General features: G+C 35.5%; 1 protein-coding gene across 5 annotated transcripts in view; it reads right to left on the reverse strand.

Annotated features, from left to right (window-relative positions):
* Positions 1-18,052, reverse strand: part of LOC131904056 (zinc finger MYM-type protein 4) — a 123,022-nt gene that overhangs the window by 61,864 nt on the left and 43,106 nt on the right. For 4 of the 5 annotated variants that reach the window (XM_059254982.1, XM_059254980.1, XM_059254979.1 and 1 more), the window contains exons 3-7: positions 12,007-12,528; positions 10,148-10,209; positions 9,639-9,809; positions 1,317-1,401; positions 810-1,065 (exon numbers count right to left, since the gene is read on the reverse strand). In XM_059254982.1, the coding sequence (XP_059110965.1) occupies positions 810-1,065; positions 1,317-1,401; positions 9,639-9,809; positions 10,148-10,209; positions 12,007-12,528 (1,096 nt within the window). Of the gene's footprint in view, positions 1-809; positions 1,066-1,316; positions 1,402-3,882; positions 4,010-9,638; positions 9,810-10,147; positions 10,210-12,006; positions 12,529-18,052 lie in introns of those variants that run through there. The other variant, XM_059254983.1, reaches the window with a different exon arrangement.

An 18,052-nucleotide genomic window follows, 5' to 3' on the forward strand; every position in this document is an offset into this window, starting at 1 on the left:
TACTGATTAACTATGTAGTAGTAATCCCAACAAAGTACATACCTCTATGTTATTTTTATTTAATACTGACAAGTAATAAAATATTTACTACATATAGTATAATGCTTCAAAATCTATCTTTATGGTCAAATGGCTAAAGTTACTAAATAGAAATTACCTCAGCTGTCATTTTTATTGTAAGAATACTTTATATAGCCGGCCAGTGGTGGCACACGCCTTTAATCCCAGCACATTTACTATTTACTATCACCATATAAAGTCTACAGAATTGATCTTAGTATTCCTCAAAAACATCAAGATGATTCTAATTAAGTCAAGGTTCATACACCTCTTTGTTATTTAACATTGCAATAGAACTTCTAAAGGTTCAGAGATACTGGAGAGGAGAGAGTGTGCATGTGAGAGCACGCATATGAGAAGTCATTTAAAGTTAGACAAAATTTAAATATATTGCAACTATATAACAGATAGGAAACATAACTTTAAATATTTGTTGCACCTACAATCTATTGTCAACAACTGCAAAATAAAATGCTGTGGGACTAAAGTAGTAAAATGTAAGGAATCTTAACTAATGAAAAGGAAAGGGTTAATCTCAAAATCACTTGTTAAGCTAAAAGAAAGCTGAACATGACCTACTCAGAAAAACCGAAAGCAACAACAACATGGTGGCACTAAATTCTGTGGTATTTCTTTACAAAAAGAACCCACAGCAAAGCAGAAATTCAAATATATATAACACACAGGTTAAGAAACAAACACTAAGAGAAATAAAGAAACAGAAAAGGTAATATGGAACTCTGCTATACTTTGAGCAACTTGAACAAGTCTTCTTGGTAAGAGGAGGTGGCAGGCGGGCAGGTGGAACTGTGTATCCAGTGAGGCACAGTGTGGAGCAGAAAAGCTGAGTAGACCCCTTCCTCTGATAAGCAGTCTGCCCCTTCTGGAGGATTTTTTTACAACCAGAACAGGAAACCCGAACAGCTGTGGCTGGAACTGCAGGAAGCATTTTATTCATGCCAGGTGATGCCAGAGAAGGCTGAAAGCCAGTAGTCAACTGTGGAGCTTTAAAAAAAACAAAAAAAAAAAAAAAAAGAGGAAAAGACATTGAAAGGGAAAAAACGTACTTTTTATCTTGCATTTTATGCATTAGTACTTTTCCAGAGCTAGTTTGGAACCCGGAATTAACTATGCAATATACAAAGGATTCTAAGTGAACAGAAAGAACAGACTAGTTTATTAACATAAGTAGAAATGACCTCTCATTTATGTTGGCCAGGATAAATACAATTCATTTATTCAGGGCTGATTCTTACCAAGAGGACTGCCACTGACTGAAAACACAGCACTGATTTTCAGTTCCCCCTCTTGAGTTTTTTGCTGTTGGCCATGACTATACTCCTTTAAAAAAGAAAAACAGTAAATAAATAAATACAGAGAAAAGAATAAATTCCAAAAGAAATCAAGACATTGTACTACTGCTGTGTAGAAGGGGAAAATGTTTACAACATTAATATTAATAAGAAATACAAATACAAAACAGTAAACAATCGATAATTAACAAGGATAAATATGGTTGTATATGCTAAGAGTAAGGAGGGAAAAAAATGAATGTTAGCTACCAAAATAGCCTGAAGCAACTCCTAGGTAGTTTCTAAATTAACTTTGAAATTCTTCCTTAATATTATAGTATTATAAACTTCTGTTTATTATAAAAGTAATACATAATCATAATAGAACATTTACTTAGAAATAAAGAAAAAACTTCTAACCTCATTTCCATCCCCTCAAAAGGGTTGCTGTAACTCTGGGCTATATTTCTTTCCAGTCTTTTCCCTTCTCTAGTCAAAGAAAAGTTTTGTTTCTTTATAGTTATAATTATTCTAAATAATTTTTTCATAGAAATTCATGTTCTGCTTATTTCAAATTATTATATATTCTTGCATATTTCTCCAAAATACTTATAGTGGCTAAGTATACGCATTTATAAGATTTGAGTCCAAGAACCAGAGGTCTAGGTAATCTGAGAATTCTAAAAGAACATTTTAAATACTGTATTATTTAAATGACTTAAAAGGAAAAAATTTAATTCATTTATTATTTTATATATATGAGTTTTTACCTGAATATATGTATGTGTACTACATGCATGCCTGGTGCCCATGAAGGTGAGAAGAGGACACTGGATCCCCTAGGACTAGAGTTACATAGGGTTGTGAGCACCACTATGTAGGTGCTGGGAAACAAACCCAGGGCCTCTGGAGGAGCAGCCAGTGCTTTTCACCTATGAGCCAAACTCTCCAGACTTGAATGAGTTTTAAATCCAAGTAAACATTTTAAGTCATACACAGCCACCATAAACCAGAATATTCCATTATATATTTTTCAGGGCTGTTCTTTATCTGTACAATTGTACTGCTCACCTCTAACAGCATTAAGTAATAGTTGTTTGATAATTTTAACATATTTATTACAACAAAGCTTGCAAAATAATACAAAGACCTGTCAGTAGGATTCTGAGTATCTCAGACATACTTACTTTTGGTGGTAGGTAAAACAATACACTACACAACCTTAAGTATTTTATATATTTATTTATTTTATATAATAATATATTATTATATTATTTATTTTATATAATATATTATTATATAAAACGTATATGTGTGTGTGTATATATATATATATTGACATGTCAGATTAAAAAGCTGAAGCTAACATGAAATATGTACACGTGACTCAGACACAAGATGAAGAGTGCCCAAATCTTTGGCAATTATGATAGTACTTTAACACAGCATTTTTCTTTTGGTCTTTGTTTTGTATTTGAGGCAAGGTTTCACTGTACAGCCCTCAATGGCCTGGAACTTGCTAAATAGACCAGATGAGGCCCAAATCTGCTGCCTCTGCCTCCCAAGTATTGGGATCACAGGTGAGTAACACCACAAATGACTAATATAGAATATTTCTAAAAAATGAAAATTTATGCAAAATTTCATGGCTAATATAATAATACCACAACTTTTAAAAAGGCAGGATCAGAATTACTCATTTTTTCCACCTTTTGCCTCAAGCTCTAATACAGAGAGATGCATGGCACTGACATCAAATGGTAACAATGCTGGTCTACTTAATGTTTACATACATTCAGCACAAGCAGTAAAGGAACACAATGATGAATATCTTTTTGTTTGCTTTTTTTTGTTTGTTTTTGAGACAGGGTTTCTCTGTGTAACAACAGCCCTGGCTGTCCTGCAAATTGCTTTGTAAACCAGGCTGGCCTCAAACTTACAGAGATCCACCTACCTCGGCCTCCTGAGTGCTAGGATTAAAGAAGGGCTGCACCACACTCCACTGATGAATATGTTTAATCAAGTAGAATTACTAAGTTACCAGATCCATTTTAAAGGTTTCTGAGACATTATGAGATTGTTTTTGTCCAAAGAAAATTGTGACTTTTGGGTTGTTTTGGGCTGGTGGTTTGTTTTTTGCTTGATGTTGTTTTGTTTGTTTTTCAACTCAGGGTTACCCTGTGTAGTCCTGGCTGTCCTGGAACTCACTCTGTAGACCAGGCTAGCCTGGAACTCACAGAGATCAACCTGCCTCTGCCTCCCCAGTGCTGGGATTAAAGGTATACACCAGCAAGCCTGGATTTTCAGACAAAATTGTTCTTACTCCAGTAATTAATAGGAAAGGAAAAAAAAGGCAATTAAAACTTTTTTCCAACTTGTTATAATTTACAGCTATTTTTGATGTTCACTTAGAAGTACATTATATTACAATATCAACCTCAGTAGCATTTCTTATCAACATTTCTTTTGAGTTAATTTTTTTTATGTACTAAGAGGTTTCCCTTTATGCCAAAATTTTGACAATCTTTACCTTTGTGATTTCTTCTATCTCTTACAAAGTTTTACTTCCATAATAAATAATAAGGAAGTGGTTTCACTGTTTATAATACAGTCCTTTAATCCAGGGATCAGCAAACTTTATCTGCAAAGGGCCAGATAGTAAATATTTTTGACTTTGCAAGCCATATAGTCTGATTTCTGTCACAACTGCTCATCTCTGCCCTGGTACAGCAAAAGCTCCCACAGAGAACATGTTAATAAATGAACATGGCAGTTATGATAAAACTTTATTCCTAAGAGCAGTGGTTGAACAGACTTAAACACAAAGTGGGTTTGATTTGACTAGCCACTGATAACTTGCCAGTGCTGGCTTAAGTCTATTGGGGACTGGGAATTTTTCTTTGACTAAATAGAAAATTTTTTCTGCTTAACAGGATCAATATATCAAATTCTGAAATCTGTTGTGGAATATGCTGTTATCATTATCAGCCTGATTAATCTTGTATTACACTATTCTGATGAAACTATACAACGTTTAACTGTTTACATGGTTCTCCACTCAACCTCTCTAAATGTTTGAAAGTATGTATACACCATATGTGTGTCTGTGTACACTTACTCCCCAAACCATCAAAACCTAATCACTAGTATGTTCATGAAATCTGTATCTTACTTTGACACCATTAACACTTCTTACATTTTATTTAAAAAAAAACTGGTCTCACCATTCATTCAAGGCATCTTTTCTCTTACAACTACTTTTTAGTTGCTACTGATAACAGTGGATCTCAACTGGGAAACTGGTCCATAAAACTATTACTATCTTTTCTATAATTATTATTTTACCTTCAACTCTACTCAACTATCACAAGTTCTATTAATTCCTGATAAAGTTATTACTTTATTTCCCATTTCTATCATGATCGCTTCTAATTTCCTTTATAATACATTAGCATGTTTTGTGCAAAAATTTCAACAATAGTTAAGTAAAAATGCTAAGCTCAATAATCTGTATTATTTTAGTAATTACAAAGGTTCCATAATTTTGTTTACAAATTCACAGTTCGATCTAGCACAGTTACTTCCTTCCCACAATGAACAAAATATGTATAAGAAATATATCATGAATTATGATACATATCATTTGGCATGTAATAAAGATATTGATATTCAAGGTAGCACTGTTGGTGAAATAATTTTTTTTTTTTTTTTTTTTTTTTGAGACAGGTTTTCTCTGTGTAGCCTTGGCTGTCCTGGATCTCGCTCTGTAAACCAAGCTGGCCTCGAACTCACAGAGATCCTCCTGCCTCTACTTCTCGAACGCCGGGATTAAAGCTATGCACCACTGCCAGTTTTCAGTATACAGTCCTGTATACTGAAAACTGTATAGCCTTGGATGGACTGATGGAAATCAGGGCTGCCCTCAAACTCACAAGAATCTGTCTGTCCCCAAGTATTGGGATTGAAAAGCATGCATATTACAGTACCTGGTAGATATAAACTTTTTAAAAAAATATTGACTTATCCTGAAATAACTATGCATGTATTTGAAAGCACAATTCTAGTATAAAAATTTTTAGCCCGGCAACCTCCAGAAATAATTAGTACCCATTAGCTCACATCAATGGTCTCCAGTCTACTTTTCTTATTCTGTAGTGGCAATTCCCAAATTTATGAAATTATTTAAGCCATTGGTATGTATTATCCACGGCAGAGGGAGCAGGAGATATAGAGGAGAGAAGAGAAGACTGCAAGTATACTTTATAAAATGCCTATAATATTTTCAAGGCAGAATGCTTGGTTTGTCTATATCCCCTACAATGACTAGTAAGCCATGCTTTATGAGAAATAAATACCTGATGACCCCAAAGCTTTCAAAAACAAAAACAAAATAAAACTAACTAAAAACCAGGGGTCAAAATAAAAATTGCATTATCTTTCCCTTGCTGAACACAAAGGAAGTCCTTATTAATACCACAGGATAAATGGTGTTGAAAATGAACATCTTCTATGGCCAAATAAGCGGAATAACTCAAGCAAAGTTCCAACATGTGCATGGCTACATTGTACTTTTAACGAGTCTATGAATCATTACTGTGATAACTAAGCGATTTGTTTTCCCATCTTCATTTATTTCAATGAAAGACAACAAATTAGTTCTCTCTTCATTACTGTGAGCAGAAAAAAAAATAATGAAGATATCAACATTAGTAACATCTAAACATTTAAGTTGCAGATCCTATGGGGGGAAAAATGGAAAAATGAGGTCTTTGGCTCTCCTAAGAGTTTCTCTTTGAAAACTCTATCTAGAACCACCCCCTCTTTTTTAATCAAACCATTAGTTAATAAAAGACAATCTAACAAAAATGAGACCTAGATTAACAACCTAGATTGACTCTTTCCTGACCACTTGGTCTTGAATAACTAAATTAACCTATAAAATTTAGTTTCCTAGTGTAGACACAGGATAACACATTCTCTACTTAGACCAAACCCCCCAACACACACACACAGGTGTTAGGAAAAAACAATATAGTATATATAAAAAAATCAACAACTATTTTCTTAAAACTACAGGAAATACTATAATAAAATGCAATGGGATTAGGATGAATAAATGAAACTGAAAACCCAAATGATTTTATGGTAGTTAAAGAAGCAAGAAGGTGTCTAACAAGTAGCTAAAAGCAATAGGTTAGCATTGAGATACATATACAGACATTTCAGCATCCTAGTAGTCTGAATGAAGACCACTTGAATAGTAAAAAGCACACTGAAAGCCAAACCACAAAGTCAAGCACAGAGAGAAATAACTAGTAAAGATGATCAAAGAACAGGGTGATCACAGCCACAAATTCTGTCAGTACTTTATGAGTAGTGTTTAGGAGACCGAATAAATACTTTGTAATTCCTACTTCTAGTCTACTAGTCTACAAAGAATCTGTAAAATTAATAAAGTGTTACAACTCAGTACTGAAAAAGCAAGAAATCTACATTTCCAGGGAGGGTAAGAAAAAGCATGAGGCAATAAGAAGAGAGCAGAATGCAGTCAGGAAGAGAGTAAAAAGGAAAAACACAGTATCTAGAGTTACTTATTATTTGGCCTCCTCCCTTGCAGGATATCTGCAACTACCAGAGGTTTGACTAAAAACAGAAATAACTGCTCAGGGAAACCTACCTCTAGCTACTCACGTGCTAGGATTGCTCTTCTGTGGAGACCACTCTGTGACCCTGTACCTACCAGGACCTACCCCCAGGACTGTCTACTCTCAAGAGACCAAACAAATAAGTAATAAGTCGCTGAAGCAGTTCTTCCACATAATCATTCTAAAACTCAATAGTCAGCATTTTAGAGCACATTTTGTAATTTTGAATCAGTGTATAAAATACAGGCAGTGCTATCCATTCCATCCTATTGATACTCTCTAGCCACTGGAAGCTGTGCTTTAAAAACAACAATACTAAGAATTTTCCCAATGCCTTCTATCCCCCACTTACTTAACCTTAGCCTTTATCCTGAGGAAAGCTCAATGGGTCACATACAAAAGAAAGAGAAGCCTTTAGTACTCTACCAATATAATAATTTCTTATGAATTTTCAAGGTCCACATAGGGATATGAGGAGATTAGAGATCTTCCCTGTACAAAGACATGGTTATAATCTTCACACAAACACATGGTCACATGAATTTTCCCTGGTTATTAGGACTTTTATACCTAATTGAAATACCCAAGATTTCCTACAAATCCCAAGTGTTTCTACAAACTACACTTAATTTATCATCTATTGAAATATTTTCAGATTCCCTCTACTGTCTTTACTGAGCCAACTGCACTCATATCCACCCAATTTCTGTAGGTCAACCACCATCCTAATTTCTCTACCTTTTCCTCAGTATTGTAGAATTCTTGTGTGAGTTGTGGGCTACCTCTATGTGACATCATGGGCCTATCCCTTTAAGAGGTCAAACCCCACAGCCTGAAGAAATAGGATAGAACTCACTGAACTCTTTCTTTGGGGTTAATAAGCCATGCTCTGGTCGAACAGCTCTTAATTTATGTTACCTGGATCTTCCATTGTCCTTGCTACATATGATATGCTGAACTAAATCATGTAGTATGAAATTTTCTGCCACTCCATGAAGATATAAATACCAGAGATTTTCCTTTGTTGAGGTTATTTCTCTGAAGGTTTTCTTCTCTAGGTTTCTCCCTTCATCATGTCATGGCAGCTATTTCTTCTACTAATTATTTATTTATTTACTTATTTACTTATTTATTTATTATATGATTGACTGGTTTTTCAGAATAGGGCCTCAAACTCACAGAGATCTGCCTGCCTCTGCCTCCTGAGTGCTGGGATTAAAGGCGTGCGCCACCACCTCTGGCTTACTCATCCTTTTAAGTTATCCTTGATGAAGCTCCTTTCCAGGTTTTAAAGACAGTCTTTCTTTTCCTTTAAGGTCCTAATATGCTGTTTCTGATATATTGTATTGTTACTTTTGAATGGTCTACCTCACATGGCTCCTGGGTTCACAATGCTTTCTCCCCCTTAAAAAAAAAAAAAAACCACACCATTTTGAAAGGTAACTGTGTATCAGCTCCTTTCACAAACCATCTGCTTCTCTTTCTGTATCTTACACTCTATTGCCTAGTCTTTTCTCTCCTTGATATAAAACAGTGGTTCTCTACAGCAAATGGTTTTGGTCCCCAGGAATATCCGGCAGTGTCTGACGATACTTCTGACTGTTATAACCAGAGAGGGACAGAGCTGCAAGTGGAACCAAGTAGAGGTAGAAACCAAGGATGTGCTAGAGATCCTGCAATATACAGAACAAGGCCTCATGACAAAGAATCGTCTTGTTCTAAATATCAGTGGTACTGAGGTTTTTAAAAAGTGCTGCTCAAAAAATGGCTTCATGAAAAATTCTCTTCCATACATGTCTCATTCACAAAATCCCTTATATAGCAAAATAAGAAAAAGGTAAGCTTCCTTAGATATTATTTTACAGAAATATCTACTGTGTTATCTCTATTTTTCACTTTCTGAACAAAATATATACTACCTTCAAATAGTTGCTGCTATTATATATTCATTGTTTAAATTCCTTTCTACATTTCACAGTAACTATAGCCTGCAATGTAGCTTCTTTCTTCCATTCCAATCACTGCAATGCATTCAACTGCATGGGTAATTTGACTGACTGACTTCAGTTCCAGGATTCCTATGACTTACTTCCAGAGAGTCTTGAAACGGCACAGCTAGACCCCTGCCCTTACTATCTCAAACTTGGAATCATGAATCACTCACCAATGCCTCCTTTCCAATAATCTGGTTCTTCAATCAATTAACCCTTCCAAGATAATTATGTCCATTAGCCCTCCTGAAAGACAGTTAAATGCATACCTAACCTGTACCTCATTAGTAGTAAAAGGCTCTATGAATTAAATCACTCCACAAACCCATGTGCCACCCTCCTCCTAGGTTTTCAGCTTCATCTGCTATCTCAGTCTTTAAACCTCAAAGACTAACCAGTCTCCCAATTCTATATTAAAATGCCCACAAAAGCCACAGTGCTATTAAAAGACAAGAGTAAAAGTCTTAATTACACTTCAGAAACATTTTCATGTAATTGTTGCTAAAGCCTTGCAAAGCAATTCAAGTTGCTTCAATCACAAACTCTTTTCATCCTGTCAAACTACTTCACTTAAGTACTTCCTCTTTCAAATGAGTAAGCTGATGTGTGGAACAAAAAGAAACAAGGAAGGGGAAAGGTCAAATGTTTACTTGAGCATTTTCAGGTTCATCTTTAACTCTGTCTAGTAGTCCCTGCTGAGGCGCCACTGCTTTGTCATACTCATCATCCAAAGGTTCTTCTTTAATTCTAATATTTGATGCAAAGGAATTCCCCAGTTCCGAACCAATGGATTCTTTATTGGCAAATGTGTAGCTGGAGTCCTAAAACACAATATAAAGGATTAATAAATATTCAAATTTAAAAATTATTCCTCTTTAGGGTTAATACCCAAAGAAAAGCTCACTGGAAATGAATTCTATGGACATATATTAGTTTCCCTATGCCTAAAAACTGATGCACTATATGTCTAAATATCAAATGCAAATAAAGAACCGAAGAGCCAAGGCTTTTTAGAATATCGCCAAAGATGTCCTTATGCAAATAATAGTTAAAAAAAAAACTCAGTGCTCTAACACAAGCAGAATTTTCAAAGTGACATAAAGAAAATTTTGACACTTGCCACGGTTAACAGCAATCTACACACACACTGAAAACTTACCCTAAAGTTTGTTTCTGGGGTTTGTGGTAAATGAGTATGTAATGTTTCTTCAACTTGATTAGCTATTGAAAGAAAACAAACAAACACACACATGTATATGAATAACAAATCTTATAAAAAAAAATGACCTAAAAGTCTATTATTTGAAATCATCTCTCTATTCCAACAAAGAGTGAACTAAGCTCCAAAGAATCCAACATTTCATTCAAAGTTCCACACAACCTGCCTGCTCTCTTACCATTCAGCCTTACTGTCACACACCTTTCCTAGCTCAGAATGGTGACTTGATTTACTATGCTCTCCTCTGCAGCTCTGCAAAGTTCACCAAGTCTCTGCTTTCTGTCCTAATATTTACAGTTCCCAGACTCTGCTCAGTTCAAAGTTTACCTCTATAGAACAACATCCCTTGTTCACTAAGTCTCTCTTATAAGAATTTCATGTGAGTCAGGAATGTGGCTCAGTGGTAGAACTATTGTCTAATATGCCAAAAAGTCTGGAGTCTAATACAAAGCACATCAGGGAGCAAGGCAAATTTAGGCTAGGTATAGTGGCTCACACACCTGTTACTTAAAAACACTTAGGAGACAAGGCAGAACTGCAGTGAGTTCCAGGACAGCTTGAGCTGAAGATTAAGACTCTGTCTCAAAAGTGAAAAAAAGGAACCACTTCAACAACCCAGTTATTTACTCTTCTATTATCTTATCTAACACATTCAATCTTAGGCTATTCAACTCAGCATTGGCACTTCTACTACCTACCTGTCTTGTCTCTTCTATTACTAGGCATGCTCCTTCAGAAAAGATACTCCTAGAATTTCAATATCCATTAAAAGGTACATATGTATATGTGTGTGTGTGTGTGTGTGTGTGTGTGTGTGTATGTGTGTGTATACACACACCTAATCACATATTAGAAATAAAGTATATCCTTGCACAGCCTTGTGTATAATATATACTCTGTTAAACAGTTGCCCTTCTTCACAATATTGATTTGTTCTTTCTACAATACATTTCCTAGGGTTGCCAGAAGAAATACATGGGTTGATATGATGTAGCTACTTTCCTAAACATCAATTTAACATTTAAGAAAGAATTACAATCTTCTTGTAAAAGGCTAAGTCCCAAGAATACAAAGATGAGTAAGATACAATCTGGCTCTCAAGAAACAAAAATAAAACAAGCCAACAAATACTATAAATAAGGCATAAAACAAAATTCTGGGGGGATATAGGTAAGAAAACCATTCTTAGAAATGACTATAAAGTAGGAAAGATTTATGAATTATGATTCATTGGATAAGAAGTAATTTTGCAGGTATATATAAACAGAAAGAGAAAAATGAAACAGCAAGAAAGGTAAGCATACAAGAAATGTGTGATATATTCAAGAACAGAACTAGAGCTAGAATACAGGGTGCACTGTGCAAAGAGAATCAAAAGGAACTTCAATAAACTCCTAAAACAGAAAATGGGGGTAATCTGTTTCAACTCCCTAGTTTAGACTAATATAAGTGGGATAGCAATTTAAATCAGTGCCTAGAGCACAAAGATAGGAAGTCCAACTTCAGATTCTAATGTTAAACCAATGAAACTGAACAGGTGATACAAGCATCTAGCCTTTTTTCAAAGTATTCCAACTCAAGGAGAAAAAATATGATTTAGAGCTATTTTCAACCACTTATACCACAACTAAATGTTATGGGGCAAACTTCAATCACTTTATAGAATAACGAGAAAATAAAAAATGAGAATGTACAAGAGTTTAAAACTGTTCATACTTCACTTAACATAAAGAGTAATAAAAACTCCATTATTGGTACTTTGTTATTGTGCTTTATGGTTCTATTCCAACAATTATTACCTGCTTTATCAAAAAAACTGCTTTTCAACCTTGAATCCAAACCTTTATGGGGTTTATCCAACCGTTTTTCACGTTCATGATAAGTTATGTCTCTATTTTTCTCCTTTCCAGAAAATGTCTCCTTGCTGTTTTCTCTTACTAAACAAAAATCTTTTCGTATTGATTTAAAGACAGAAACCTGATCAAACTGTTTAGGAAAGTCTTTTTTTAATTTATTTTGAATTTGTATTTCATTGTCATTGTCTGATTCATGATGAGAGGCTCTTCTCTCTACTTCCAAACTATCATCAGTATGAACTGAAGAAACAAGATTGTCCTTTGAACTAAAATCTTGTTCATCCTCATTGTCACTACTAACGACTGGAATTCCTGCAAGATCCCCAGAGTTCAAAAAATAATCATCTTCATCCAGCAATGAATTTTCAGATCCTGTTTGATTCGGCATTCCATAAGACATGCTGGCAAGGGTAGGAGTTAAGTTGTGGTCTGTGTCTTCAGACATTTCTGTATCCATGACACCACCTTAAAAAGTAAGAAACTGTTTAGACAAGTGAAGTGCTGAGGATGACTGCAGTCATAAGGTCTGTTTGCCATTTAAACCAATATATTTCTTTTTTGTCAAACCAAATATAGGTAACATTACAAAAGTATTCATTTAACATTTCTGATGAGATTATCCCTATCTGACACTTAAGGAAACAGGAAGCCTAAACTGGAAGACTACTGCAGGTTAGAAAGAAGACAATATGATATAGAGAAAAGAGCACCAACTTGAGAATCACTTATTTGTCTTGAAATTACAGAGCAAAAACTTCTCAATCTGTATATAAAGCAATCTAATACTCACCTTGAAAATTAATTTGTGGTGAGGCTTAGTGAAAATTATGTATAAAAAGCTACTCACGCCGGGCGGTGGTGGCGCACGCCTTTAATCCCAGCACTTGGGAGGCAGAGCCAGGCGGATCTCTGTGAGTTCGAGGCCAGCCTGGGCTACAAAGTGAGTTCCAGGAAAGGCACAAAGCTACACGGAGAAACCCTGTCTCACAAAAAAAAAAAAAAAAAGCTACTCACAAATTAATAAACACAGAAAGGAATATGAGAGTGATAACTATAATTTTTATACTACATTGCAGAGTTGAGACCAAAACACTCACTATAATATATCCCTGGACTTTAATCCCAGAATGCCATTTTCTCTGCACAAACACCGATTCAATAAAGTTAAGGTTTACTATGCTAAGCATGCAAACATAAAAATAAATTTAGCTATCCTGCTAGCCTTCATAACTATATGCTGAAGTCTGTCTTACTACAAAACAAAGATTCACCTTTCCTTCCTTCACAAACCTCTTTTTTAAAAATGTTTTACCTAGTTTGTTCTACTTTAACAACCAAGCATTAGTTCACTGGCCTCCCAATTTTCCACTAGAATTACCCTCACCAACACCAGAGTCATATCCAACTGACTATCTCCCTGCTGAATAAATTTTATCTCTTTGATACTATACTTCTTGCTACATACTGATTTATTTTATACTCAATCTATTTGTGGCTTCAATATTAGTAAGTTTCTTGTTTCATATACTCAAACTATAGGTATGGGTCCTGTGCATGCTAGGTAAGCACTTTCCCAGAGCTATACCCCAACTTTAACTTAATCTTTTCATCCAAGATAGATTTAGTAGGGTTGGAGAGATGGCAAAGTGGTTAAGAGCACTGACTGCTCTACCAGAAGACATGAGTTTGATTCCCAGCACCACCCACTTGGTGGCTCACAACCCTTTGTTCCAAAGGAATTTGACACCCTCTTCCGGATGCACAGATATACTATTCAGGCCAAAAAATAAGAAATAAACAAACAAACAAATAAAAAAAATAAATAAATAGCACACTAAAATAAAAATAAATAGATCCCAAGGTAGATTGAGGTACCTACATTCAACTAGCTCTCCTTCCTTAAGGAACTCCAACTTAGCATCTCTAAGTTCAAACTCATTTATTCATTTCAAACATGCAGTTCTTATTTTTTCCTCACTTGATTAAATGACTCATCAACTAACAACTATTCAAGAGAGAAAATTATTTCAATTCTCCTTTCCCATGAATAAATTCTATCAACTATATTACTTCATATCTCTAAAATCCATTTCTACTATTCAGCACCTAATTCTGACTGTCCAAATCTCTTCCTGTACTCTATTTTCAGTGCGCTAAATCTGCATAACTACCTACAAAGTAACCATATTCTTTTTTTTAAGATTTACTTATTTTTATGTATATGAGTGCTCTATCTGCATGTATGCGTTTATGAAGGGGGCAATAGCAGAAAGCATCAGATCTCACTATAGATGGCTGTGAGCCACCACGTGGTTGCTGGGAATGGAACTCAGGAACTCTGGAAGAGCAGCCAGTGCTCTCAACCACTGAGCCATCTCTCCAGCCCCTAACTGTATTCTTACAAATCCTATGCCAAAATCACATTTAATTGGTGCAAGAATAGGCAAACTGGAACTTGTTAAAAACAAAGTAAAGACTGAAGATATTAATAGCATACTTGTTAATCAGTTCAAAAAGCTTTCTGTGGTTGGCTCTTTTAACCTGGATCTATAATCTAATAAAATCCTTTGTTTATGTATGATCAAGACTTAACTATGCAGAATCCAAACAAAAGTTTCTTCTCCAAAGGCATCTTTCTAAAATATAAGCTATTCCATAACCCTTGAAGACCTCCCATACTCCTGTTCTCTGAAGGAGAGATGGATCCATTCACAGCACATATATGATAAGTAAGTACTACCACAGGTTATAAGGACAAAATGGTGAAAACCCTAATAACAGCTGTTCTTACTTACAAAGCTACAAAAATGATGGGGAAGGAAAAAACCTACTAAGAGTATCACATTTGGGGGAAAAAAAAATCAAGATTGGAGCTCACAATGAAATCAAAACCAGAAAGGAGAAAAAAAACTCTTTATATTTTTACATCAATAGAATGCTTGATAATTAGTGTGAAATAAAGAAAATTGGAAAATCCTCCTTGTATGCTTCCCAAAACAGTTCACAGAAGACCAGAGAGACTGCTCAGCAGTTAAAGAGCATTCAATGCTCTCACAGAGGACTTAATGCTCTATTAGAACACCTGGGTTCAGTTCCCAGCACACATATGGTGACTCAACCATCTACAACTCCAGTTCCAAAATCTGATGCCCTATTCTGGTCTCTGCAGGCACCAAGCACTCATATGGTACACTTACTTACATGAAAACACCCATACACATAAAATTTTAAAACTAAATCTTTCGAGCCTGGTGTAGTGCACACACCTTTAATCCCAGCACTCAAGAAGCAGAGGCAGGCAGACCTCTGTGAGTTTGAGGCCAGCCTGGTCTCATAGAGAATTCCAGGACATCCAGGGGTACATAGAGAGAGACTCTTTTTTAAAATAAATAAAAAGGGACTACAGAGATAGCTCAGCAGTTAAGAGAACTAACTGCTCTTCCGGAGGACCTGGGTTCAATTCCCAGCACCCATATGGCAGCTAACAACTGTCTGTAACTCAAATTGCAGGGGATTGGACACCACCAGACAGACAAAATACGCAGGCAAAACACTAATGTACACAGAATAAAAATGAATAATTTTAAATGAATAAATAATTTAAAATGAAATCACACAATAGATGGTAAACAGATGCTATTTTTCCCCCTATTTCTATTTTGAGACAGGGTTTCTCTGTGTAGCCCTGGCTGTCCTGGAACTGGCTCTGTAGACCAGAATAGCCTTGAACTCAAGAGATCTGCCTGTCTCTGCCTCCCAAGTGCTGAAATTAAAGGTGTGTGCCATCACATCTGATACAGACGCTAAATCTTAGAGGAAATGCATACTAAAGAACTCACAGGTAAGGCGTCAACACGCGTACTTTCTCATGACATACAGCAGGGACAGGCAGGAACTGAAAGACTGCACAGGATGAGCAACACTGCATATATTTTTATAGACCTGTTTTCCAATTACTTAAAACTTCATCATAAGAGATTAAGGAGATACACATCCCAGCATTCTACCATACTATAAGCATTCTGAAGGCATCTTCTCTAGTCAGCATTTAATCCTTATTAGCAAGCCATGTACTATGTACTCAATAACTGTTTCGTGAGTGAAATATATGTTATAAGGTCACCAATTTCAGTTATATAATATATAAAAAATCAATACTAACAAGTAATATTGGAAGAAACTTTTGTTATCTATTTACATTAACAGTCAGGGAATAGGATAGAGAAAAAGAAGTAGGCACTCAGAAAAAATTTGACATACAACTCACAGTTCAGACATTAAAAGGAAAATAAGAGAAGCCATGTTACAATTATTAAGTCAGAAGATAATATTTAATGACAAAAAAAGTATAAAACACAAATTTACTGAATAAAAATATAAAACAAAAAAATAAAAACCAATCAAAAGACAACAGATAAACTAGTTAAAAATGATTTCATTGCACTATGTCACAAAGGCAATAACGAAACAATCAAATACATATCAAAGCAAGGATTTTAACAAACATCCACAGATAGGGAGAGAACAACAGTCAACAAGAGAAATGTCAATTAATGATACAATGAACTACAGAATGGCAGTAAGACAAGAATGCTACAGAACAAGGTTAGCAAATTACGATCCAAGGCCATGAAATATAGATAGAAGAGATTGTGGGAGGAGATCACATAAGAACTTTGGAAAGCCTAAAATACATACTGTTTATTCCTTAGCAAAGAATTTTTCTCAACCCTTACAGCTAAATACCAATAGGAATGAATGTAAACAAAAAGGAAGTTAGTTTGAGGCCAGATTGCACTACATAAGAATCTTTGTAGATAGATACAGACAGACAGATTAGATAGATAAATAAGAATCTTTGTAGATAGATACAGACAGATTAGATAGATAGATCAGATAGATTAGATAGACAGATATACCTGTATGTATGTATGTATATATGAATGTATGTATGTATGTATGTATGTATGTATGTATATACTGGATACAACATCTCTTTTCACCAGTGAAGCAAATTAATTACAGTGCTTACACCAATAGACTATTACATAGCTACTTTAAAAAATGAGGTGGCCAGATGTGGTAGTACACACCTTTAATCTCACCCCTTAGAAGGTGGATTTCTCTGAGTTCTAGGCCAGCTGAAATACACAGTGAACTCTTTCTTTCTGTTTTGTTGGTTTGTTTTTTGTTTTTTTCAATATGGGGCTTCTTTGTGTAGCCTTGGCTGTCCTGAAACTTGTTCACTCTGTATGGCAAGCTGGCTTCAAACTCACAGAGATCCACCTGCCTCTACCTCCTGAGAGCAGGGATTAGAGCCATTTGCCACTACCACCCAAGCTGAACCCTTTCACCAAAAAAAAAAAAAAAAAAAAAGTGGCTTTTTAAATTCCCAAGTCCTAATGACAAAGGAGAAAAATTTAAATGCAGGACCAGCAAAAATGCTTAATGAGTAAAACACTTGCCATATAAACCTGATAACCCAAGTTTGATCCCAAGAATCCACAAGAGGTGAAAACATACTCCAAAATTTGTCCTCTGACCTCCACATACACAAAGTGGAACATGGATATATATTCTCTGTTAGGTCCAAAGCGGCCCCCCAAAATGGCAGTGCTGGGGGGGAAAAAAAGTCCTAAATAGAAGGACTATTGCTGCTATTGAGTAAACAGAAGCCTAAAGGTTCTGTCCTCCAGGGAACTCCCTTAACCCACCGTTAAGATCAATTACCTTCAGCAGGGGAATCTAGTTCCCAGTCAATCCACACAGCCTATATCAGCTAGCTCAAAGACTCCCACCCTGCTAGGCCACTTGCTTTTCCATCATTTTGCTACTCCCTGCTCACACACACGTGTATACACTCACACTCAGTGCGTACACACACACAAACTGAGGGTTAGTCTTGGCAGTTTGATCCCCAATAAATCATTCTTTCTAACCATGGAGTGGTCCAAGTTTAGTGGTTTCACTGTCCCCTCACTTACATTTG

This window comes from Peromyscus eremicus, chromosome 2, assembly GCF_949786415.1.
Source record: "Peromyscus eremicus chromosome 2, PerEre_H2_v1, whole genome shotgun sequence".
NCBI lineage: Eukaryota > Metazoa > Chordata > Mammalia > Rodentia > Cricetidae > Peromyscus > Peromyscus eremicus.